This window comes from Macaca nemestrina, chromosome 5 (assembly GCF_043159975.1).
Source record: "Macaca nemestrina isolate mMacNem1 chromosome 5, mMacNem.hap1, whole genome shotgun sequence".
Classification (NCBI taxonomy): domain Eukaryota; kingdom Metazoa; phylum Chordata; class Mammalia; order Primates; family Cercopithecidae; genus Macaca; species Macaca nemestrina.
Genome location: NC_092129.1, coordinates 102,334,624 through 102,361,479, shown reverse-complemented (window position 1 = coordinate 102,361,479; position 26,856 = coordinate 102,334,624). Strand labels below are relative to the sequence as shown.

General features: G+C 38.1%; 1 protein-coding gene across 9 annotated transcripts in view; it reads left to right on the top strand.

Annotated features, from left to right (window-relative positions):
• LOC105495949 (cytochrome b5 reductase 4) overlaps positions 1-26,856 on the top strand; it is a 129,986-nt gene that overhangs the window by 19,090 nt on the left and 84,040 nt on the right. For all 9 annotated transcript variants that reach the window (XR_011623585.1, XR_011623584.1, XR_011623583.1 and 6 more), the window contains exon 3: positions 15,272-15,372. Coding sequence is in view for 6 of the 9 variants with exons in the window: in XM_011765900.3 (XP_011764202.2) it covers positions 15,272-15,372 (101 nt within the window). In the remaining 3 variants the exon portion in view is untranslated. The remainder of the gene's footprint in view (positions 1-15,271; positions 15,373-26,856) is intronic.

Below are 26,856 nucleotides of genomic sequence, written 5' to 3'. Positions count from 1 at the left end.
GTAAGACTTGTAGTGGGGGCAGTAGGGGTTTTACGGTTTTCCTGTTTCAGCCTCAGTCTTAGACAGGTTTTATGCATCTGAGCCTCAGGGGCTGAGCTTTCTCATTGCTTCTGTACTTCTCCAAGGGCAGATAACCCCTGCATCCTACCCCGTGCAGCATCTAGAATGCAGACAGGTTTCATGCCTCTTCCCTTTGTGGCAGCTGGACTTTCCCTTATATCAGGCAGGGAGGGCAGGGCAAGGGGTCTAGGATGTGAGCAGTTTCTCTGTCTCTTTTCCAGTGCAGGAGTATCACTGTTATTCACACCGAATCTGGGTGTGAGTACATTTTCTGTTCTTTCCCAGTATTTAGCTAGGATTTGCCTAGTGTCAGTGCAGGATAAGGGAAAGTGTGTGTTTTCTACTCTTTCCAGCAGCAGTTAGTCTTTGTCTCCTGTCAGTACAAGACCAGGGGTAGGAGGCTTTATTGCCCCTTCCCATCAGTAGATGGCTTTTGCCTCAAGATTGGATCTGTGGTGTGGGTGAAATTTTCCCTTTACACTGGCAGTAGGTCTTTAACACCTTGTACTACTGTAGGCCTTAAGTGTGGATGGACTTTTCTTTGTACTCTTGCTACTACCCTCCAGTCTTGCTGCAGGTATTACACAGCTGTGTCACCAGTGGGCCTTTCTCAGGTCTGCTTTGCCTATAGTATTTCTCATGAGCATCTCAAAAGGTGAAAGATTATGAAAAAAGAGTTGGCAAGTGGGGACAGAATCCCCTTGTGTCTGAGGTTCTCAGGGATTCTAAATTGGCTCTAGTGCGTATTTGGCCCTTAAAGTTTGTTAAAATTTCGATTGTTTTATGGTGACGTCTCATTTTTCTGTGCTCTGCTGAAGCTGAAATGGTTCGTGTGCTTCATCTCCTCAGAGGGGTGTGTCACCCTTTGGAATTTAGATCATCTGGCTGCCTTATGACCTCACCTCTCTAATGGGCTCAAAATTTTATGATTTTTAATGAATTGTCTGCCTTTTTGTTAAGGGTGAGAGCAGTGTTTTCTTGTGGCTTTCTACTTTTTTCCCACTTTTTAAATTTTAATTTTTATTGACACATAATTGTACATATTTATGGGCCACCATTATGTCATCTTAGTACATGTGTACATTGTGTAATGATTAAATCAGGGTAATTAGCTATTGATCACCTCAAATATTTATCATTTCTTTGTGATGGGAACATACAATCTACTTCTTAAGTTTATTTTATCTTTTTTTTTTTTGAGACGGAATCTTGCTCTGTCGCCCAGGCTGGAGTGCAGTGGCACAATCTCGGCTCACTGCAAGCTCTGCCTCCCGGATTCACACCATTCTCCTGCCTCAGCCTCCCGAGTAGCTAGGACTACAGGCGCCTGCCACCACACCCGGCTAATTTTTTTGTATTTTTAGTAGAGATGGAGTTTCACCGTCTTAGCCAGGATGGTCTCGATCTCCTGACCTCGTGATCCGCCCGCCTCGGCCTTCCAAGATGCTGGGATTACAGGCGTGAGCCACCGCACCTGGCCAAGTTTATTTTATCTTAATGAATCTTTGCAGCTGACTTGTTTTGGAAAATAGGAAATAGCCAAGAGCAGAAGGACTCATTGGCTTTAATTTTTTTTTCCATCCAAGTGACTAATAGCAAAGGTAGTTAAGTGCTGCTAACTGTCACTGTTAAACCTAAGGCATAGACAGTCAGGAAAATGAACCCATGGAGTTGAAAAGACATGGAGGAAGGCAGGGAAACAAATCTGTTTTTTAAGATAATACTTGTGTAATATTGATATAAGTTGTAAATCTGATATAATTATTGTAAATGTGGCTATTGCTAATGACTTCTAGTCTGCCTAGGAGAAGTTTATAAGTTTTTTTCAGAACATTTGAGTGTAACTGATTGCTTAGATTGCTGATTAATTTTTTATGCTTTTACTGGTCAATTTCCTTTCAGTTAAATGTCAAGGCTCTTCATAGTGCTAATAATGTCACATAAGATGATCTTTGATAATTATGCCTAGTCTTCTGAAGTGCTTAGAGACCTTTATCACATTCTATTTATTAAGGAGGTAGCTATTTAAAAATATTTTTCCTCCTGCATTGGCATCAGTGTTGGACTGGTCTATTCTCACTAAGAAGACTCCTACAGTTGTCTGCAAATAAGTGTCCTGGGAGCTGTTTAGGAATGGGTGGTGGTGGTAGGAGGTGGATCATAATGTTTTGACATGTAGACTTTTTGCTCCTTGTTTTTAGTTTATTCCCCTTCCTCACTTCAAGTATGTCTGTTCCCCTGAGTGTAATGTCTCTCTGGTTTATCTTCTCCAGACAGCACACCTACACTTCTCACAGGGTTGGGTAGGAGGGTTGTTGCTTGGTTATATGGGATATGCCAGAGAGGATTTGGGGATTATACTACCTTTTTTTTCTTTCTTTCTTTTTCTCTTTCTTTCTTTTTTTCTTTAGAAATAGGGTCTTGCTCTGTTACCCAGGCTGGAATGCAGTGGTACAGTACTAGCTCACTGCAGCCTCAAACTCCTGAGCTCAAGTGATCTTCCCGCCTCAGCTTCCTGAGTAGCTGGGACTACAGGTGCATGCCACCATGCCTGGCCAATTTTTAAATTTTTTGTAGAGAGAGTGTCTTGCTTTGTTGCCCAGGATGGTCTCGAATTTGTGTCCTCAAGCAGTCCGCCACTCCTTAGTCTCCCTGAGTGCTGGGATTACCAGGCGTGAGCCATAACACCCAGCCTCATACTGCTTCTTATATTGAATTTGATACCTTCCTACACTATGACTTTCAGAACTACCTGGAATCTCTAATTCCTGTACCTTTTGGGGTTCTGTTGAACAAATTGGTTTTTATAGGAGTTCCTCTCCACCTTATACATAAGCTTCATTTTCATCTTTGTTCATTCTTCTAAGTATGTTATTACTCATCCATTTGGTTTGCAGGCTTCCAGAACTTAGTTGCTATCATCTCTTCTGATTTCTGTAGCTCTGTGATTTTACATCTTATTTATCATTTACAATCATTTCAGAAAGTTTTCAGGCGTGTGGGAAACAAATTAATGCTTTTAATTCAGATTCCCTAAATTCTCTATTGTCCTAACAGCTTTTAAGCCTTTCTAGTTACCATTCTTGAATATACTGAGACCACATTTACTTTAAATTATTATAAAATCAATTTATCTTTCATTAATTTATTTTCCATTTGTCTTCATTGAAGTTGGCAAGTTTTATTGCCAAGTGTTCTAAAATAATATGCAGGGTTTCAATGGTTATAGTTGATTATCTCCTATTAGACCAAGACTCCAGGAAATGCCAACTATAAACTCAGACAAAATATTTTAAAATCCTCTCTAAAGATACTGGTGAACAACCAAAATCAGACAGAAACTAGAGGGTAACAGTTATCTATATTTAGAAGAAGGGATGTCACTGTGTGAGTTTCCCATTTTTTATGGCATTGAACTTGAGGTTATGTGTGTGTTGGTGCTGTGAAGGTGAAAACTCAGGTGGAGACTCAAAGTCTTACTGGCTTGAATAACTAGATGTCAGAAGTTGGGGCATCTGCAGTAACTGGAAAATGAGGGAGAAAATCCAGAAAAAAATTCAGAGAAGGGTATAAACTGTATAAATCTTGTACACGGGACAGATTCTAAGCTACCTGAAGGTTAAAAACATTGAACAGAGGTTTCATTTTCCACCCCAGCAAAGGGTAAACAGTTTGGAGTTCTGTCCAGTCAAGTTAATTGCCTACTAAAACAGTCAATAATCTTTGCAGGAATATTACAGAATCCAAAGTTTCTACAACATATTTATAGGGTCAGAATATAATCCAAAGTTACCAGATGTACTCAAGAGAAAAGGCAGTTATTGGAGTCTGACTCTGAGATGATCCAGATGTTGAACTTAGTTCGCAAGTATTTTAAAGCACTATTTATAACTGTGCTAACTAAGTTAAAGAATATATGATATAGGCCCAGTGCGGTGGCTCATGCCAATAATCCCAGCACTTTGGGAGCCTGAGACGGGCAGATCAAGAGGTCAGGAGATAGAGACCATCCTGGCTAACATGTTAAAACCCCGTCTCTACTAAAAATACAAAAAATTAGCGGGGCATGGTGGCCCACGCCTGTAGTTCCAGCTACTCGGGAGGCTGAGGCAGGATAATCACTTGAGCCTGGGAGGCGGAAGTTGCAGTGAGCTGAGATCGCGCCACTGCACTCCAGGCTGGGCGACAGAGTGACACTCCATCTCAACAAACAAAAGAATATATGGATATAATGAATAAAAAATAGAAACTCTCAGAAGAATGGAAACTAAAAAATAGAAATCTAGAATTGAAAAATATATGAAGTAACATATTTGTTGAATGATCTTAATAGCAGATTGGAGGTAACATAGAAAAGACTTAATGAACTTGCAGACAGATGAATGGAACAGAGAGGAAAATTATCAGAAATAAAATGAACAGGGACTAAGGTGCCTATCAGACAAAATAAAAATGTTTAATAAATGTGTCATTGGAATTCTAGAAGGAGAGGAATTAAAGAATGGGGCAGAAAAATATTTGAAGAAATAGTGGCCATATATTTTACAAATTTAGTGAGAGAGATAAATTGTAAATTCAGAGGCTTAGCAAATCTAAACACAATCAATACAAAGAAAATAACATCTAGGCACATCCTATTTAAAAGTGCTAAAAGCTAACAAATTAGGAGAAAATCTTGAAAACTGCCAGTGAAAACACAGTAGGAAATAGTAAAAACGACTGCTGAAGAAAAAGTAACAGCATCAACCATGAATTCTATACCCGTACGGAGACAGAATTCTTTAAAGATAAAGATGAAGTAAAGACTTTTTCAGATAAACCAAAACTGGAAATTTATTACCTGTAGACCTACTATATAAGAGATGCTAAAAGAAGTTCATCAGGTTGAAAGGTAGTGATAACAGATAGAAGTTCAGATATTTAGGAGGTGGTAAATATGTGAGTAAGAGAAAATACTATTTTTTGTCCTCTTCATTTTATAAAAATACATATATAAAAATACATGACTGTGAATGTTGTAACATTGTATTGTGGAGTTAAAGGGTAGGAGTTAGAGAGCAGTAAATGGTTCTTACATTACATGGGAAGGCATACAATATTAACTCTTAAGTAAGCAGGTAGAAGTTGAGGATATATGCTACAGTTCCTAGAACAATCACTTAAAAAGGAATTTAAAGAGGAAGGCCAAAAAGCCAATCGATTAAATGAAATTCTAAAAAAAGATTGGTTAACCCAAAAGAAGGCAGGGAAAGAGAAACCGAGACATATGACAGAAAACTTGGGGCTGGGAGGGAGATTGGTAAAATATCCCACATTAATAATTAAGTGTAAATGAATCAAGCACTCCAATTAAAACTATTATAAATGATAGTTTATAATTATATATAATGTAATTATAATGATTATTGATAATTATCTTAATTATAGATAAGATAGAGGTTATCTCTTTGTGTGCACCCATGTGTAGATGTATTATGAAGACCTGATTACATGATGTCTATAAGAGATATACTTTAAAAACACAAATAGGCTAAAAGTAAATGTTTGGGAAAAAGTATGCTATCCAGCTAGTAAGTTTTTTTATTGGTTGGACTATATTAATATTTGATAAAAAGGATTATGAGGCAAAGAAACTTACCAGAGATAAAGACATTTTAAAATGATAAAAAGGGTCATTTAATTAGGAAACTGTTTATGCCTGTGATAGCAAAGATTGAAAAGGAATGAAGCTAACATTGATAGAATTGAGGGGTAGAATTAAAATCCTCAACCACAGTTGCATATTTTAACACCTTTCCTCAGCAGTTGACAGGAAGTAATTGACAGGAAGTAATTACTGTAAGATGCAATTTCTTTACTGAACACAAGATGGCAAAGTAGTCACAGTAGTTGTAACAATCGACCTGTGTATTTGAATACAGTGAAATATGCCATAATTTTATCATGTGAACACATCTTTTCCCCTCATTTATTTTATAGACAGGAAATGAACAGTGGTGAATAATTGCAAGAATGCTATAGTATACTGGCATAATATTTGGTACATACATGATAGGCATTAAATGAATTTTTGTTGAATGAATATAATGGGCTTTTGGAGTTAAATATTTGTTTGAATTTCAAAACCCAAAATTATCTTTTAATCTTATTACAGAAATACTACTTTTACTTACAGCAGTGGTTCTCAAACTTTTTGGTCTCAAAATGTCTTTACTCTTAAAAATTGTTGAAGACTCCAAAGGACTATTGTTTATGGCATATCTATTGATGTTTATCTTTCAAAAATTAAGAAATGTAAACAATTTTTAAAAATAATTTTATGAATAGTGAGCCCACTATGTTATAAATAGTACCTATGTTTATGAAAAACAGAAAAGCAACATTGTTTTACATTTTGGCAGAGATCTTTAATGTGTGGCTTTATAGATGGCGACTATATTCTCATGGCATGTTCGATATTCTATCTTATTTGTCTTGTAGTATCTTGAAAATGCTACACTTGTGAAAGAATGAGAATAGAAAAAGACAAATAATATCTTAGTATTACTATGAAGAATTTTTGACCTTGAGCCACCAAAAAGGTCTTAAACTCCCTCAGGAGTCCCTAGATCATATTTTGAGACTCTCTGACTTACAGAAGTAAACAAAGAAGAAATGAAAAAGTATTAATTAGTGGATGTGTGGCCTGAACCATGGTGATACAGTTCACTCCTTATTGGTGAGCTGTTATGGTTCACATGTATGGTTACCTAACCTGAAAATTTGTGGGAACTTCATCTAGAAGATAGATTAGTAGTTATAAAATGTTGCTTTAGTCTTACATTGTGCTGCCTTTAACCAAACCCTATCTGGGTGAGCTGGGTGTGAGATTAAGTTGGAGCATGCTGTAATCCAGTTCTGAATTCGGTCTTCTGAGCTATTTGTGATGTGGTGATTCAGGTTCTATAGATGGCTTTTCTTCTCTGTGGAGAGTTGGAATAGTGACTAAAAAAGAGCTGTCTGAATTTGGAAGCTCTGTTTGTTGCTGGTAAGAATGGGAAACAGTCTGGCAGTGCCTGAAAAGGTTAAATATAGAATACTGTGTGACCCACCAAATTTACTTTTAGTTAAATATACTCAAGAGAAACGAAAATATAAGTCCACACAAAAGCTTGTACATGAACATTAATAGCAACATTCTTCATGATAGCCAAAAGCTGTGCCTTAGTTCATTTTCTGCTGCTTATAACAGAATACCTGAAACTGGGTAATTTATAAAGACAAGGAATTTATTTCTTACAGTTACAGAGGCTGAGAAGTCCAGGGTCAACAGGCCACATCTTGTGATAGCCTTCTTGCTGGTGAGGACTCCGTGCAGAATCCTGATGCAGTATAGGGCATCCTATGGTAACGGGGCTCAGCATGCAAGCTTAGGTCTCTCTTCCTCTTTCATAAAGCCACCAGTCCTACTTCCATGAACCCACTAATCCATTAATTCATGAATCTGCCCTCATGACCCAATCACTTAAAGGCCCTGCCATTCAGTACTGCCACATTGGGGATTAAATTTCCACGTAAACTTTAGAGGGGACAAATATTTAAACAATAGCAAAGTGGAACCAGCCCAAATGCTCATCCACTGATAAATAGATAAATAAAATGTGGTATATCCATGGAAGAAATACTATCCATCCAGAAAAAGAAAAAATACTGATACATGCAACATTATGGTTGAACCTTGAAGGCACTATGCTAATTGAAAGAAGTTAGTCACAAAGGCCACATATTGTATGATCCCATTTATATGAAATTTCCAGAATATGCAAATCTATAGAGACAGAAGGTAGACTAGTGGTTACCTAGGGTTAGGGAGGATGAGAGTAATGCCACCTGAGGAATGTTTCTGTGTACTGTTAAATTGTAATATCTGCTATGTGATTAGTGTTCCCTTTATAAGGACTCATAATTCTTCACAATATCAAGAGTTACTCCCTTTTAAAGAACTAAGGAGCTAACGAGTCTTCTTTGTCTGTTTTATTTCTAATAATTTTTAAAATTAGATAGTGAGACCACTGTTACTAGTGTCTCTGTTGGCCTTGGCTGTTAGGAAGTTCAGGACTATATTAAATGCTCACAGTAACACTGTTAGTGAGGTTAGACAATTGGTATCCTTTCTTTTCTAATACACATTTTGTTGTGGGTTTTTAAAGTTTTTACACACACACTTTCACATTTAAGTATTTTATTGTAGGATGCCCACAGTCTTTATCAGAGGCAATTGGAGTTAAATTAAGAACAAATAAATATAAAATGCACAAATGAAAAACGATAGGCAGTGTTTTTCAAGAGAGAAGGAATTTTTTCTGTATAAAAAGGCAGTATTCGTTTCTACGTATAAAAATGATAGCCTTGAACTGAGCTTTTAAAAAAAGTGGTGAGCTACTAGGCACTGGATCTGTTCAAGCAGATGCTGGATGATGCTCTGTCTGTAAAATACTATAGAGATAAAGCCTGTACTGGATGAGGCTAAAAATTGCCTTAAAGTTCTCCTAGTCTTTAAGACTATCATTCTGTGATTTTGAAGTATACATTTCTGACAATACAAAGTACTAAATGGTAATTTTAAAATGGGTAATTTTTATTCAGATAACTTGTTTGAGAGCTCAGAATTCCAGATACAACACAAAAGAGGTAATTTAGTATGAAAAAAATATTAAGAACAGGTACTACGAATACATTGCCTAGGGAAACTCAGTGTAATTTTTGTTCTGAATATGTGTTTTAAATTGTGCTGCGTCTCTGCTATGATGAATTAGCTATACAGCGTACCCCTAATATTGCTAGGGGGTTTAAAAATGATTTGTTTAAACATTGGAGTATACCTTCCTAATACAACCGTTGTATTTTACTTTTAATAAGTGGCTCTTCTGAACAGTTCTCAGTCAGTCCTTTTTTCTGTCTGTTCCTGATTAGAGTTTAAAAAACAAAACACACACAAAAAATGTTTCAGCATAAAGAAGGGGATGGGTGGGTGGGTGAATGGATGAATGGATGGATGGATGGATGGATGGATGGATGGATGGATGGATGGATGGATAGATAGGTAGTCTCCCGAAATCCCCCCTTTGCCACTGAAGATCACCCATGTCAGTGATCTAAAAATACCAGTTGGATTGTGACCAGGAGTCCTTAGTTACAGTCCAGTTTTGCACCATGGGGGATTGGTGTTTCATGAATCTGTTTAAGCCTATTTTTGCTCTTAATGTTATTATTAGGATAGGTTTTGCAGAACTCACTAATAACCTAGTATCAATTTGAGATTATATCTGTTGGCCCATAATTATTATTAATTTATATTTAATGAGTAATTGGATGCTCAGATCTGCCAGACCAGAGCAATTAGAGATGTGGGAATAAGTTAAAGTTGTGTCATTGGGAAATTTTAGATGGTTTCAAAATTAGTTTCTAAAAACCAGGTGGAACTCATAGAAGGCTAGAACCTTGCATATGAGAGATTTGATTTCTAAAAGCCATGTATGGTACAAATAGAGTACAGGCATACCTTCTTTTGTTGTGCTTCACTTTATTGTGCCTTGCAGGTAATGGATTTTTTTACAAATTGAAGATTTGTGGCAACTCTGTGTCTAACAAGTTTTTGGCACCATTTTCCCAAGAGCCTGTGCTCACTTCATGTCTCTGTGTCACACTTTGATAGTTCTTGCAAACTTTTTCATTTGTATCTCTTACGATAATCTGTGATCAGTGATCTTGATGTTACTATTGTAATAGTTTTGGAGTGCCACAAACTGAGCCCATATGAGATGGTAAACTGAACGGACAAATGTGTATGTTCTCATTACTTCCCCGACTGACAATTCCTGTCTCTCCCTCTCCTTGGGCCACTCCATTCCCTGAGACCCAACAATATTGAAATTAGGACAATTAATATCCCTACATTGGCCTCTGAGTGTTCAAGTGAAGGAAGTGTTGTATATCTCTCACTTCAAATAAAAAACGAGGAATGATTAAGTTTAGTGAGAAAGGCATGTTGAAAGCTGAAAAAGGCTGAAAGCTACACCACTAGTGCCACATAGTTAGCTGAGCTGCGAATGCAAAGGAAAAGTTATTGAAGGAAATTAAAAGTGCTATCCCAGTAAGCATATGAATGATACAAGAAAGCAAAACAGCCTTGTTGGTGATATGGAGAAAGCTTTAGTGGTGTGGATAGGTTAAACCAGCCACAACTCTCTTAAGCCAAAACCTGATTTAGGGCAGAATACTAACTGTCTTCAATTCTAGGAAGGCTGAGAGAGGTGAGGAAGCTGTGGAAGAAAAGTTAGAAGCTAGCAAAGGTTGGTTCATGAGGTTTAAGGAAATAAGCCACCTTCATAACATAAAAGTGCAATGTGAAGCATCGAGTGCTGATGTGGAAGCTGCTGCAAGTTATCTAGAAGATCTAGCTAAGATCAGTGATATAGGTGAATACACGAAACAACACATTTTCCATGTAGATTAGTCTTCTGTTGGCTGAAGATGCCACGTAGGAATTTCACAGCTGGAGAGGGATACCTGGCTTCAAAGCTTCAAAGGACAGTCTTGACTCTCTGTTAAGGCCTAGTGCAGCTGGTGACTTGAAATCAGTGTCCATTTACCATTCCAAGAATCCTAGGGCCCTAAAGAATTATGCTAAGTCTACCCTGCCTGTGCTCTATAAATGGGACAACAAAGCTTGGATGACAGTACATCAGTGTTTATAGCATGGTTTACTGAATATTTTAAGCTCAGAGTTGAGACCTACTGCTCATTAAAAAAGATTCTTTTCAAATTATTACTCATTGACAATGCAACTGGTCACCCAAGAGGTCTGATAGCAGTGTACATCATGCCTTCTCTATTAAGTTGTTCTTGCATTGCTGTAAATAAATACCTGAGACTAGGTATATATAAAGAAAAAAAGTTTAATTGGCTCATGGTTCTGCAAGCTGTACAGGAAACAGTGCTGGCATCGGCTTCTTGGGGAAGTCTTAGAGAGCTTTAACTCATGACAGAAGGCAGAGCAGGAGCAGGCACATCACATAGCAAAAGCAGAAGCAAGAAAAAGAAAGAGGAGGGGTGGAGGTGCCACACACTTTTAAATGACCAGATTTGTGAGAACTATCATGAAGACAGCAGCAAGCCGTGAGATATCTGCCCCCATGATTCAGACACCTTCCACCAGGCCCCACCTTCAGCACTGAGGATTATAATTCAACATGAGATTTGGGCTGGGACATATATACAAACTGTATCACCTTCTAACATGGCATCCATCCTGCAGCCCATCAATCAAGGAGTCATCTTGATTTTCAAGTTTTGTTATTTAAGAAACACATTTTATAAGGCTATGACTGCCATAGATAGTGATTCCTCTGATGGATCTGGGAAAAGTAGATTGAAAATCTTCTGGAAAAGATTCACCATTCTGGGCCATTAAGAACATTTGTGATTTATGAGGGGAGGTCAAAGTATCAACATTAATAGGAGTTTGGCGGACGGTGATTCCAACCCCATGGGTAACTTTGAAGGGTTCCTCCTTCAGTGGAGGAAGTCACTGTAGATGTGACAGCAGCTAGAGAACTAGAATTAGAAGTGGAACGCAAAGATGTGACTGAAATTGCTGTGTGATAAAACTTGAATGGTTGAAGAGTAGCTTCTTAGGGATGAGCAAAGATCGTGGTTCTTGAAATGGAATCTACTCCTGTTGGAAGATACTGTGAACATTGTTGAAATGACAACAGAGGATTTAGAATATTACATGCACTTAGTTGGTAAAACAACAGCAGGGTTTGAGAGGATTGACGTCAGTTTTGGAAGCAGTTCTACTGTGAGTAAAATGCAATCAGACAACATTGCATGCTACAGATAAATCTCTCATGAAAGGTCGAGTCAGTTGAATGGCCAGCTTTACTGCTGACTTATTTTAAGAAATTGCCACCACCACCTCAGCCTTAAGTACCCAACATGTTGATCAGTCAGCAGCCATCAACATCAAGGCAAGACCCTTCACCAGCAAACTGTTTAACTCACTTAAGGCTCAGACGATATTAGCATTTTTATCAAAGTATATTTAATAAAGGTATGTACATTTGTGTCTTAGACATAATGTTATTACACACTTAATAGACAACAATACAGCATAAACATCTGTTATTTATTTTAGAGACAGGGCTTCACTGTTTTTCTGGCTGGAGTGCAGTGGCATGATCATGGCTAACTGCAGCCTCACACTTCTGTGTTCAAGCTGTCCGCCCACCTCAGCCTCACGAGTAGCAGGGGTACTAGAGGCACACTCCATCTACCATGCCTGGCTAATTTTTTTTTTTTTTTTTTGTAGAGACAGGATCTCACTAGGTTGCCCAGACTGGTCTTGAACTCCTAGCATCAAGCAATCCTCCTGCCTTGACCTCCCAAACTACTAGGATTACAAGCATAAGCCACCATGCCTGGCCTAAACATAACTTTCATATGTGCTGGGAAACCAAAACATGAGTGTAGCTTGCTTTGTTTGCTTTACTGCAGTGGTCTGGAACCAAACCTGCAATATCTCTGAGGTACACCTATATAATAAAGCATGAAGAAAAAGCATAAAGTTTGTTTTTTTGTGTGTTTGTATTTCTCTGCCACATCCAGGGGTCTAAGTTTTTAGTTGTTCGGAAATACTTCTGAAAAGGAAAAATGGGAGATAAGAAGGAAGGAGAGAAAGAGCAAAGAAGAGGCTCTGAATCAAAAGAAGTGCACCTGTTCTGTTTTGGGACTAGGTTTAAGTTTCATAATTAGCAAATTACTAACACAGCTGAGTGCTTTTTGATCTAATGCATCTTGGACTGAGACACTATTTAACAGTGTTAATTCCTTGTACTAAGGGATAGACATTCCTAGCTTTTTTCATCTGGAAAGGATGGGATGCTCCTCACATCCACAGAGTGATCCTAGCCCCTATCAGAAAGAAAGACAAGACTGTGACAGTGTAAGGGTCAATGTAAAGGGCTAGCAGGTTAGCAGAGAACATGTATGGAATGTTTTAGGCTTTATGTGCTTATCATGGATAGCTGTTTAAGCTGCTGGAAAAGCTGGTTGCTGAAACTCATGAAATTCCGTCACAAATGATCATGGGTTGTAGATTTCTTGTTCTTGAGAAACTGTAGCAACTCCAGTCAGGAATTGATTGTAGAGAAAGCTTGGAACTCTTGTTTGGGAGGCATCCTCTGTCTTAAAAAGTCTATTGGGAATAATTCAGATCCTAATCATTACCACTCACATTTTTGGTCTCTGGATTTTGGAGCATTAAACAATGGGAAAATATTCTTCTAAATCTTGTGGGACTCTAGGCATATGGGGAAGGAAAAAAGAGGGAGCTTAACTAGTTTTGTTCAGACTTACTTGGAATGCTGCTGAATCAACCCAAATGTCCATCAGTGACAGACTGGATTAAGAAAATGTGGCACATATACACCATGGAATACTATGCAGCCATAAAAAAGGATGAGTTTGTGTCCTTTGTAGGGACATGGATGCAGCTGGAAACCATCATTCTTAGCGAACTATCACAAGAACAGAAAACCAAACACCGCATGTTCTCACTCATAGGTGGGAACTGAACAATGAGATCACTTGGACTCGGGAAGGGGAACATCACACACCAGGGCCTATCATGGGGAGGGGCGAGGGGGGAGGGATTGCACTGGGAGTTATACCTGATGTAAATGACGAGTTGATGGGTGCTGACGAGTTGATAGGTGCAGCACAGCAACATGGCACAAGTATACATATGTAACAAACCTGCACGTTATGCACATGTACCCTAGAACTTAAAGTATAATAATAATAAAAAATAAAAAATAAATAAATAAACAAAAAAATAAACAAACAAAAAAAAGAAATTCTGTGGATTTACTTCCTTTTGTGCTTACCTTTAAGAGATTTTACGGAGAAATCTGGACTGGTTGGTTATTTTCTAAAATATCGCTGGTCAAAAAACTGCAGTACTTTTCTTGGGTCTGAAATCCAACCCCTTCTTTTCTTTCAAGATTGTTGTATAGGATGAACATTTTAAGTTATCTGAGGTTATTTAAATTCATGAAAGTCGTCATATAAAGAGGAAATAGTCCTGGATATTTTTTTAAAAACCAGTTGTTCTTACTGCACTTTTGTGATGTCTTTAGGGCTAGATTTGTCTAGTATCTATCTAGTTTTGAAGAATGAAAAAGCAACTTCCTTGGGAGAGCTATGCATTGAGATATTTTGTATTTGTTGTTCCCTATTCCTCTTTCTTAAAACATAAAAATAAATAACAGTTGAATAGATGAAATAAATACTTGGAGAAGACAAAAAGATTAAAATCTGAATAATAATCTTTGAGAAGAGTTGGACTTCCTTTTCACAGAGCTTGCCTAAGTGGTCACCATTGCTTAACCTTTGCTGAGATGATCAGAAACATGGATTAGAGCTTGATTCTTTTTTCATCAGATTCTTCTACCAGGGCAATAGTGGAAATGTTATGACTATATAGTAGTTACTTTTTTTTCTCTCTCTCTCTGCATGTGTGTGTGTGTACTTTCAAAGATTGTATACACAGTATTTCATTTCTTTGTGTTGGGAGGCAATTTTCTTTTGCATTTCTGCACGTCTTATGAGCAGAGGCACTGTCTTTTTGGACAATCTTTTAAAGGATATTTGCATTGTGAACAACCTTGAATGTTACTGTCTCCCTCTAGAACAAAGCACAGATTTGCTTACTCTTCTGTATAGTAAATATCTCCCTCAGGAACAAGGGCAGGCATGCTTATAAAAGATTCAAGTTTCCTGAGCTCAAGAGTTCCTCTCCTGTAATGCAGCACATTGAGTGTGCAGGTGTTACCTGGCCCTCTTCACATAGCACTCTTGGGAATTTGGGTTCAGTGAACTGACACAAATGCTTATATTCTGACTACTGCTATTGATGTGGGTGCTAAACTCTTCTTTGTCTCCGACCTAGGAGTCTCTTGTTATCTGCTAGGACCCATGGAAGTGGCAGGTTAAGTTGTTTGCTTGCAAATATGATGAAATCTCAGATCCTTTACAGTTAGTTCTTGATACTTTGAAATAACAGTGATTAATTAAATGGAATGTATTTGGAAAGATTCATTGAAACTTTTAAGTTTTACAATTTTTGAGAAGTTCATTTAGGATATTTTTTCTGCTTGCTTTGATACAGGTTTCGTTTATAATGTCAGCCCTTATATGGAATATCATCCTGGTGGAGAAGATGAACTAATGAGAGCAGCAGGATCAGATGGTACTGAACTTTTTGATCAGGTAAGGTGTGCTGAAAGTAACCAAAGTATTCCAGTGGAAGAGTACTCTTAGATTTATCAGTGTGACATTTGTAGAAAGAAAGAAAATAGTTGCATAAAATCCAGATGTATTGGCTTGAATTTTGAAGTGTGGGAAGATGCTCACAAGTAGCAGCTGTTCATTTAATTTGCCCTTTGAGTTGTTAAAATTTTGGAGATATTTCAAATCTGTGTCTAGGGGTCTTAAGTGTTTGTTGCCTCCTTTGTTGGTAAGTGTTTATTCAGTCTTGATTAGTTTTGATAATGATTGGCTTATGGGAGGTAGTGACAATTGGAAGAAGGAACATTGGGATTTGCTGCTAACTTGCTGAATCACTTTAAACAAGTAACTTGGCTTCTTTTCTCTTAGTCCTTTGTCACCTAGGAATTGCTGTATATTCAGCCTACTGCTCTATAGTGCTTTTGCATGTCATGTAGAAAGTTAGCTGAGGATGATTAATGAATAGAAACTTATTTTTCCTAGCATGATGGCAGAGGTTCTAAATAGGTTATCTCAAAAGATATTTAAATTAGTCACTTTTCCCCTTATATTTACTAAAAACTAGCATTAGCTCTTAAACTATTTAAAAGTTATACAGAATGTTGATTACTATCAGTTTGCTGAACTGTTATTCTGAGACAATAGTCTTTAGAAAGATGGAAATTTGCCTGTCTCATATATGCTTTACTTTATATTTTAATGATGATTAACCATGTTGTAATGTTGGATTTTTATCATTCAAGATAAGATGAATCAGGTTGGGTTATATTATAGCTGTTTTTTTGATAAAATATAATTTAATTTCTGTTCTTCCTATTTTCTCGTCCATTTTAGGATTTGGTTTTTGACCATGTTGCCAGAAATAGAATTTGTTTTATATAGTTGACCTTTGAACAATACGGGGATTAGGGGTGCCAACACCCTCACTCTCCCACGCGGTTGAAAATTCATGTATAAGTTTTGACTTCCCAAAAACTTAACTACTAACAGCCTACTGTTGACCAGAAGCTCTACTTATAACATAAACAGTCAATTAACATATATATGTATTTTATGTGCATTATATACTATATTCTTACAATAAAGTGAGCTAGAGAAAAGAAGATGCTATTAAGAAAATCATAAGGAAGAGAAAATACATTTACTATTCTTTAAGTGGAAGTGGATCATCATAAAGGTCTTCATCCTCATCTTCATCTTGAGTAGGCTGAGGAGGAGGAGTAGAAATAGGGAGGGTTGGTCTTTCTGTCGAAGTGTCAAAGGTAAAAGAAAACCCATATATAGATGGACTCAGTTGCAGTTCAAACCTGTGTTGTTCAAGGGCCCATTGTGTTTGAGAGCACTTAGGTGCATTTGCTTAAATGGCAGGATCTCATTTGCTGTTAACGTTCTTCCTGGGTTGGAGAAGAGTCATGTTTACGCATTGGTAATAACAGCATTCTCTTTGGAAGGTTTTTATTGCTGTTTTAAAGCAAGTTCCCATTGTCATTTGGTATTTGCTTTCTGTCTGTCTGCCTGCCTGCTGTCTATCTGTGTATCTATGAGACAGAGTCTCACTCTGTCCCCCAGGCTGGAGTGTAGTGGCATGATCTCGGATCACTGCAACCTGCGCCTCCCAGGTTCAAGCAGTTCTCCTGTCTCAGCCTCCCGAGTAGCTGAGATTACAGGAGTGTGCCACCACGCCTGACTAATTTTTGTTTTTTTAGTAGAGATGGGGTTTCACCATGTTGACCAGGCTGGTCTTGAACTCTTGGCCTCAAGTACTCTGCCTGCCTCAGCTGCCCAAAGTGCTGGGATTATAGGTGTGAGCCACCATGCCTGGCCTGGTTTTTGTTATCTAGCAATGCAAGCCAAATAGAAAGGTTTAGGAACATTTGCCTAAAAACTTACCTGCTATACTTTTCCCTTGAATCTGCCTTGTAACCTCCTAATGTTGAATGTACTGTGCCACAAGAAGAATTTCCAATAAAGTCTAGTGTTATTTCTGTTCCTGAGTGTTATGAGGTTATGTAGACCTTATTTAAGGAAAGCTTGTTTTGGAGAATTCACAGGAAGTACTATATTGTTAAGTTTTCTAGTATTTAAAACAATATTTACTAGATTGCTAGATTCAAAACAATTAGATTGCATTCTTCTTGGCTTTGATAAGACCAGTGATGTTTAATTATTTATGACTTGCTCACCACAGAAGTAAAGTAGCAATTGTAGTGACACTTGCATTTTTCAATATGAGAATTTACTTGTGTCAGTATTTTAGCTGCACAAATAGTAAGTAATTTCCTTATTGTCCTATTTCTGTTTTTATCCCACTGCTGACCTCTTATCTTGCATTTCCAAATACCTGATAGGCAATTTGATGCCCTGTACTTCAACTCCTTATGCCCTCAAGTAATATCAAGTCATTTTCCTTCTTCTTTTTCCTTCTGTTTCCTGTTTCTTGTAATAGGGACTTGAAGCCCATGAGAAATCTTTTTCATCTCTCCTTGTGCCCCAGTATCCGATCACTGGCCAAATCCTATGATCTGTCTTTAAACATTACACCTTTTTCTCCCTTCCCACTGCCTTAGTTCACCCTCTGTAGCCATATTATTTTAATACTGTGTTGATATCTTTACCTTCAGTACCAATTTAGGTAACATGACAGTTAGATTAGATTTCTTAAAGACAATTGTCTTAGCACCTTGCTCTGCAACTGTCAGTGGCTCACCACTGACAGGGAAGTAAATTTACACTCGTTAGCCTGGCATTTGAGGTCCTAAAAGAATATATCAGGGTAAATATTCCCAACATGCATCTTGTTTTGCACCCTTCCCTACCTCTGATAATCTATCATTCTATTCTCTACGTCAATGACATCAAATTTTGTAGCTCCTATGAGTGAGAACATGCAGTATTTGTCTTTCTGTGTCTGTGTATTTCACTTAATGTAATGATCTCCACTTCCTTTCATGTTTCTGCTAGTGACATAATTTCATTATTTTTTATGGCCAAATAGTATTCCATTGTATGCATATAGTATAACATATTTTCTTTATTTATACATTCCTTGTTTGTGGACACTTAGGTGGATTCCATATCTTTGCTATTGTGAATGGTGCTGCAATAAATATGCAAATGCAAGTATCTCTGATGTAATTATTTATTTTACTTTGATAGACACCCAGTAGTGGGATTGCTGGATTACATGGTAGTTCTATTAATATTTTAGTTTTTTGAGAAATCTCCATGCTGTTTTCCATAATGGTTGTACTAATTTACATTCCCAACAAGAGTATGTGAGTTCCCTTTTCTTTACATCCTTACCAGCATCTATTATTTCTTGTGTGTTTTCTTTTGTTTTTTTAGTAATAGCCATTCTAACTGGGATAGGATGATATCTAATTATGGTTTTGATTTGCACATCCCTGATAATCAGTGATATTGAGCATTTTTTCATATACTTATCAGCTACTTGTCATCTTTTGAGAATTGTCTATTCGTGTTCTTGGCCCACTTTTTAATGGGATTATTTATTTATTTATTTATTTATTTATTTTTTATTATACTTTAAGTTCTAGGGTACATGTGCATAATGTGCAGGTTTGTTACATATGTATACTTATGCCATGTTGGTGTGCTGCACCCATCAACTCGTCATTTACATCAGGCGTAGCTCCCAATGCAATCCCTCCCCCCTCCCCCCTCCCCGTGATACGCCCCAGTGTGTGATGTTCCCCTTCCCGAGTCCAAGTGATCTCATTGTTCAGTTCCCACCTATGAGTGAGAATATGCGGTGTTTGGTTTTCTGTTCTTGCGATAGTTTGCTGAGAATGATGGTTTCCAACTGCATCCATGTCCCTACAAAGGACACAAACTCATCCTTTTTTATGGCTGCATAGTATTCCATGTTGTATATATGCCACATTTTCTTAACCCAGTCTGTCACTGATGGACATTTGGGTTGATTCCAAGTCTTTGCTATCATGAATAATGCCGCAGCAAACATACGTGTGCATGTGTCTTTATAGCAGCATGATTTATAATCCTTTGGGTATATACCCAGTAATGGGATGGCTGGGTTATATGGTACTTCTAGTTCTAGATCCTTGAGGAATCGCCATACTGTTTTCCATAATGGTTGAACTAGTTTACAATCCCACCAACAGTGTAAAAGTGTTCCTATTTCTCCACATCCTCTCCTGCACCTGTTGTTTCCTGACTTTTTAATGATTGCCATTCTAACTGGTGTGAGATGGTATCTCATTGTGGTTATATGGTACTTCTAGTTCTAGATCCTTGAGGAATCGCCATACTGTTTTCCATAATGGTTGAACTAGTTTACAATCCCACCAACAGTGTAAAAGTGTTCCTGTTTCTCCACATCCTCTCCTGCACCTGTTGTTTCCTGACTTTTTAGTGATTGCCATTCTAACTGGTGTGAGATGGTATCTCATTGTGGTTTTGATTTGCATTTCTCTGATGGCCAGTGATGATGAGCATTTTTTCATGTGTCTGTTGGCTGTATGAATGTCCTCTTTTGAGAAATGTCTATTCATATCCTTTGCCCACTTTTTGATGGGGTTGTTTGTTTTTTTCTTGTAAATTTGTTTGAGTTCTTTGTAGGTTCTGGATATTAGCCCTTTGTCAGATGAGTAGATTGCAAACATTTTCTCCCATTCTGTAGGTTGCCTGTTCACTCTGATGGTAGTTTCTTTTGCTGTGCAGAAACTCTTTAGTTTAATTAGATCCCATTTGTCAATTTTGGCTTTTGCTGCCGTTGCTTTTGGTGTTTCAGACATCAAGTCCTTGCCCATGCCTATGTCCTGAATGGTATTACCTAGATTTTCTTCTAGGGTTTTTATGGTATTAGGTCTAACATTTAAGTCTCTAATTCATCTTGAATTAATTTTCATATGAGGAGTAAGGAAAGGATCCAGTTTCAGCTTTCTACTTATGGCTAGCCAATTATCCCAGCACTATTTATTAAATAGGGAATCCTTTCCCCATTTCTTGTTTCTCTCAGGTTTATCAAAGATCAGATGGCTGTATATGTGTGATATTATTTCTGAGGACTCTGTTCTGTTCCATTGGTCTATATCTCTGTTTTGGTACCAGTACCATGCTGTTTTGGTTACTGTAGCCTTGTAGTATATTTTGAAGTCAGGTAGCGTGATGCCTCCAGCTTTGTTCTTTTGACTTAGGATTGTCTTGGAGATGCGGGCTCTTTTTTGGTTCCATATGAACTTTAAAGCAGTTTTTTCCAATTCTGTGAAGAAAGTCATTGGTAGCTTGATGGGGATGGCATTGAATCTATAAATTACCTTGGGCAATATGGCCATTTTCACGATATTGATTCTTCCTATCCATGAGCATGGTATGTTCTTCCATTTGTTTGTGTCCTCTTTGATTTCACTGAGCAGTGGTTTGTAGTTCTCCTTGAAGAGGTCCTTTACATCCCTTGTAAGTTGGATTCCTAGGTATTTTATTCTCTTTGAAGCAATTGTGAATGGAAGTTCATTCATGATTTGGCTCTCTGTTTGTCTGTTACTGGTGTATACGAATGCTTGTGATTTTTGCACATTAATTTTGTATCCTGAGACTTTGCTGAAGTTTCTTATCAGCTTAAGGAGATTTTGGGCTGAGACAATGGGGTTTTCTAAATATACAATCATGTCATCTGCAAAGAGGGACAATTTGACTTCTTCTTTTCCTAACTGAATACCCTTGATTTCTTTCTCTTGCCTGATTGCCCTAGCCAGAACTTCCAACACTATGTTGAATAGAAGTGGTGAGAGAGGGCATCCCTGTCTTGTGCCAGTTTTCAAAGGGAATTTTTCCAGTTTTTGCCCATTCAGTATGATATTGGCTGTGGGTTTGTCATAAATAGCTCTTATTATTTTGAGGTACATTCCATCAATACTGAATGTATTGAGAGTTTTTAGCATGAAGGGCTGTTGAATTTTGTCAAAGGCCTTTTCTGCATCTATTGAGATAATCATGTGGTTTTTGTCTTTGGTTCTGTTTATATGCTGAATTACGTTTATTGATTTGCATATGTTGAACCAGCCTGCATCCCAGGGATGAAGCCCACTTGATCATGGTGGATAAGCTTTTTGATGCACTGCAGGATCCGGTTTGCCAGTATTTTATTGAGGATTTTTGCATCGATGTTCATCAGGGATATTGGTCTAAAATTCTCTTTTTTTGTTGTGTCTCTGCCAGGCTTTGGTATCAGGATGATGTTGGCCTCATAAAATGAGTTAAGGAGGATTCCCTCTTTTTCTATTGATTGGAATAGTTTCAGAAGGAATGGTACCAGCTCCTCCTTGTACCTCTGGTAGAATTCAGCTGTGAATCCATCTGGTCCTGGACTTTTTTTGGTTGGTAGGCTATTAATTATTGCCTCATTTTCAGAACCTGCTATTGGTCTATTCAGGGATTCAGCTTCTTCCTGGTTTAGTCTTGGGAGAGTGTAAGTGTCCAGGAAATTATCCATTTCTTCTAGATTTTCTAGTTTATTTGCGTAGAGGTGTTTATAGTATTCTCTGATGGTAGTTTGTATTTCTGTGTGGTCGGTGGTGATATCCCCTTTATCATTTTTTATTGCATCCATTTGATTCTTCTCTCTTTTCTTCTTTATTAGTCTTGCTAGCAGTCTATCAATTTTGTTGATCTTTTCATAAAACCAACTCCTGGATTCATTGATTTTTTGGAGGGTTTTTTGTGTCTCTATCTCCTTCAGTTCTGCTCTGATCTTAGTTATTTCTTGCCTTCTGCTAGCTTTTGAATGTGTTTGCTCTTGCTTCTCTAGTTCTTTTAATTGTGATGTTAGAGTGTCAATTTTAGATCTTTCCAGCTTTCTCTTGTGGGCATTTAGTGCTATAAATTTCCCTCTACACATTGTTTTAAATGTGTCCCAGAGATTCTGGTATGTTGTATCTTTGTTCTCATTGGTTTCAAAGAACATCTTTATTTCTGCCTTCATTTCGTTATGTACCCAGTAGTCATTCAGGAGCAGGTTATTCAGTTTCCATGTAGTTGAACGGTTTTGACTGAATTTCTTAGTCCTGAGTTCTAGTTTGATTGCACTGTGGTCTGAGAGACTGTTTGTTATAATTTCTGGTTTTGTACATTTGCTGAGGAGTGCTTTACTTCCAATTATGTGGTCAGTTTTGGAATAAGTGTGATGTGGTGCTGAAAAGAATGTAAATTGTGTTGATTTAGGGTGGAGAGTTCTGTAGATGTCTATTAGGTCTGCTTGCTGCAGAGATGAGTTCAATTCCTGGATATCCTTGTTAACTTTCTGTCTTGTTGATCTGTCTAATGTTGACAGTGGGGTGTTGAAGTCTCCCATTATTTTTGTATGGGAGTCTAAGTCTCTTTGTAAGTCTCTAAGGACTTGCTTTATGAATCTGGGTGCTCCTGTATTAGGTGCATATATATTTAGGATAGTTAGCTCTTCCTGTTGAATTGATCCCTTTACCATCATGTAATGGCCTTCTTTGTCTCTTTTGATCTTTGATGGTTTAAAGTCTGTTTTATCAGAGACTAGTATTGCAACCCCTGCTTTTTTTTTGTTCTCCATTTGCTTGGTAGATCTTCCTCCATCCCTTTATTTTGAGCCTATGTATGTCTCTGCATGTGAGATGGGTCTCCTGAATACAGCAGACTGATGGGTCTTGACTCTTTATCCAGTTTGCCAGTCTGTGTCTTTTAATCGGAGCATTTAGTTCATTTACATTTAAGATTAATATTGTTATGTGTGAACTTGATCCTGCCATAATGATATTAACTGGTTATTTTGCTCGTTAGTTGATGCAGTTTCTTCCTAGCCTCGATGGTCTTTACATTTTGGCATGCAATGGCTGGTACCGGTTGTTCCTTTCCATGTTTAGTGCTTCCTTCAGGGTCTCTTGTAAGGCAGGCCTGGTGGTGACAAAATCTCTAAGCATTTGCTTGTCTGTAAAGGATTTTATTTCTCCTTCACTTATGAAACTTAGTTTGGCTGGATATGAAATTCTGGGTTTAAAATTCTTTTCTTTAAGAATGTTGAATATTGGCCCCCACTCTCTTCTGGTTTGTAGAGTTTCTGCCGAGAGATCTGCTGTTAGTCTGATGGGCTTCCCTTGTGGGTAACCCGACCTTTCTCTCTGGCTGCCCTTAACATTTTTTCCTTCATTTCAACTTTGGTGAATCTGGCAATTATGTGTCTTGGAGTTGCTCTTCTCGAGGAGTATCTTTGTGGCGTTCTCTGTATTTCCTGAATTTGAATGTTAGCCTGCCCTACTAGGTTGGGGAAGTTCTCCTGGATGATATCCTGAAGAGTGTTTCCCAACTTGGTTCCATTTTCCCCCTCACTTTCAGGCACCCCAATCAGACATAGATTTGGTCTTTTTACATAATCCCATACTTCTTGCAGGCTTTGTTCATTTCTTTTTCTCCTTTTTTGTTTAGATTTCTCTTCTCGCTTCATTTCATTCATTTGATCCTCAATCGCTGATACTCTTTCTTCCAGTTGATCGAGTCGGTTACTGAAGCTTGTGCATTTGTCACTTATTTCTCGTGTCATGGTTTTCATCTCTGTCCGTTCGTTTATGGCCTTCTCTGCATTAATTATTCTGGTTATCAATTCTTCCACTCTTTTTTCAAGCTTTTTAGTTTCTTTGTGCTGGGTACGTAATTCCTCCTTTAGCTCTGAGAATTTTGATGGACTGAAGCCTTCTTCTCTCATCTCGTCAAAGTCATTCTCCGTCCAGCTTTGATCCGTTGCTGGCGATGAGCTGCGTTCCTTTGGAGGGGGAGATGCGCTCTTATTTTTTGAATTTCCAGCTTTTCTGTCCTGCCTTTTCCCCATCTTTGTGGTTTTATCTGCCTCTGGTCTTTGATGATGGTGATGTACTGATGTGGTTTTGGTGTGGGTGTCCTTCCTATTTGTTAGTTTTCCTTCTAACAGTCAGGACTCTCAGCTGTAGGTCTCTTGGGGATTGCTTAAGGTCCACTCCAGACCCTGTTTGCCTGGGTGTCAGCAGCAGAGGCTGCAGAAGATAGAATACTACTGAACAGCGAGTGTACCTGTCTGATTCTTGCTTTGGAAGCTTCCTCTCAGGGGTGTACTCCACTGTGTGAGGTGTGGGGTGTCGGTCTGCTCCTAGTAGAGGATGTCTCCCAGTTAGGCTACTCAGGCGTCAGGGACCCACTTGAGCAGGCAGTCTGTCCGTTCTCAGATCTCAACCTCCGTGTTGGGAGATCCACTGCTCTCTTCAAAGCTGTCAGACAGAGTTGCTTGCGTCTGCAGAGGTTTCTGCTGCTTTTTGTTGTTGTTGTTGTTGTTGTTGTTGTTTTTTAGCTGTGCCCTGTCCCCGGAGGTGGAGTCTACAGAGACTGGCAGGTCTCCTTGAACTGCTGTGAGCTCCACCCAGTTCGATCTTCCCAGGGCTTTGTTTACCGACTTAAGCCTCAGCAATGGCGGCGCCCCTCCCCCAGCCTCGCTGCTGCCTTGCGGTTAGATCGCAGACTGCTGTGCTAGCAATGAGGAAGGCTGCGTGGGCGTGGGACCCTCCCGGCCAGGTGTGGGATATAATCTCCTGGTGTGCCTGTTTGCTTAAAGCCTAGTATTGGGGTGGGAGTTACCCGATTTTCCAGGTGTTGTGTGTCTCAGTTCCCCTGGCTAGGAAAAGGGATTCCCTTCCCCCTTGTGCTTCCCAGGTGAGGCGATGCCTTGCCCTGCTTCAGCTCTGGCTGGTCGGGCTGCAACAGCTGACCAGCACTGATTGTCCCGCACTCCCCAGTGAGATGAACCCAGTACCTCAGTTGATAATGCAGAAATCACGTGTCTTCTGTGTCACTCGCACTGGGAGCTGGAGACTGGAGCTGTTCCTATTCTGCCATCTTGCTCCGCCCCCGGGATTACTTTTTTTTATGGTTGAGTTCCTTATATATTCTGGATATCAGTCCTTATTAGATAAATAGATTGCAGATATTTTCTCCCATTCAACATGTTGTCTCTTCACTCTCTTGATTGTTTCCTTTGCTGTGTAGAAACTTTTAAATTTAATATAGTTACATTTGTCTATTTTTGTGTTAGTTGTCTGTGCTTTTGAGGTCTTAACCATAAAATCTTTGCTCAGACCAATGTCATGAAGTGTTTTTTCAGTGTTTTCTTCTAGTGATTTTATAGTTTCAGGTCTTATATTTAAGTCTTTAATCCGTTTCGAGTTGATTTTTTAATATGGTGAGAGATTGGAGTTCATCTTCATTCTTCTGCATATGGATATCCAATTTTCCCAGCACCATTTATTGAAGAGGGTGTCCTTTCCTCAGTGTATATTCTCTACATCATTGTTGAAAATCAGTTGGCTATAAATATGTGGATTTATTTCTGGGTTCTCTGTTCCGTTCTTTTGGTTTATGTGTCTACTTTCATACCAATACTATGCTGTTTTGGTTACCATAGCCTTGGAATGTATTTTGAAATCAGGTAATATGATGTCTCTATCTTTATTCTCTTTGCTCAGGATTGCTTTGGCTATTCTAGTGGGTTTTTGGTTCCATATGAATTTTAGGATTGTTTTTTCTATTTCTGTGAAAAATAACAGTGATATTTTGATAACGATTGTATTGATTCTTTATATTGCTTTGGGCTGTATGTTCCTTCTGATTGTTACTGAGTCTTCTGATCCATGAGCATAGTGTATCTTTCCATTTGTTTGTGTCCTCTTTACTTTCTTTCACCAGTGTTCTGTAGTTTTACTTGTAGAGATCTTTCATCTCTTTGGTTAAATTTCTCTATAGCTTTCTTTTTTTCTTTTTTTGTAGCTATGGCTAATGGGATTGTCTTCTTGATTTCTTTTTCAGCTATTTTATTATTGGCGTATAGAAACTGCTGAGTTTTGTATGTTGATTTTGTGTCTTACAACTTTACTGAATTTGTTTATCAGCTCTATTTGGTGGAGTCTTTTGGTTTTTCTAAATACAAAATAATATTTGTTAAAAGGGACAGTTTTACTTTCTCTTTTCCAATTTGGATGCTTTTTATTTCTTTCTCTTGCATTGCTCTGGCTAGAACTTCCAGTGCTGTGTTAAATAGGGGTAGTGGAAGTGGGCATCCTGTCTTGTTCCAGTTCTTAGTGAAAAGGTTTTTCACTTTTCCCAGTGCAATATGTTGTTAGCTGTGGGTTTGTCATATATGGCCTTTTATTATTTTGAGGTATATTCCTTCTATGTCTAGTTCGTTGAGAGTTTTTATCATGTAGGAATGTTGAACTTTATCAAATTTTTTTTGTGTTATTGAGATGATCATACAGTTTTTGTTTTTCATTCTTTTGATGTGATGTATCACATTTACTAGTTTGTGTATGTTAAATCATCCCTGCCTCCTTTGGATAAATTCCACTTCATCATGTTGTATTATATTTTTGATGTGCTGTTGAATTCATTTGGCTAGTGTTTTCTTGACATTTTTCCATTTATGTTTATCAGTGATACTGT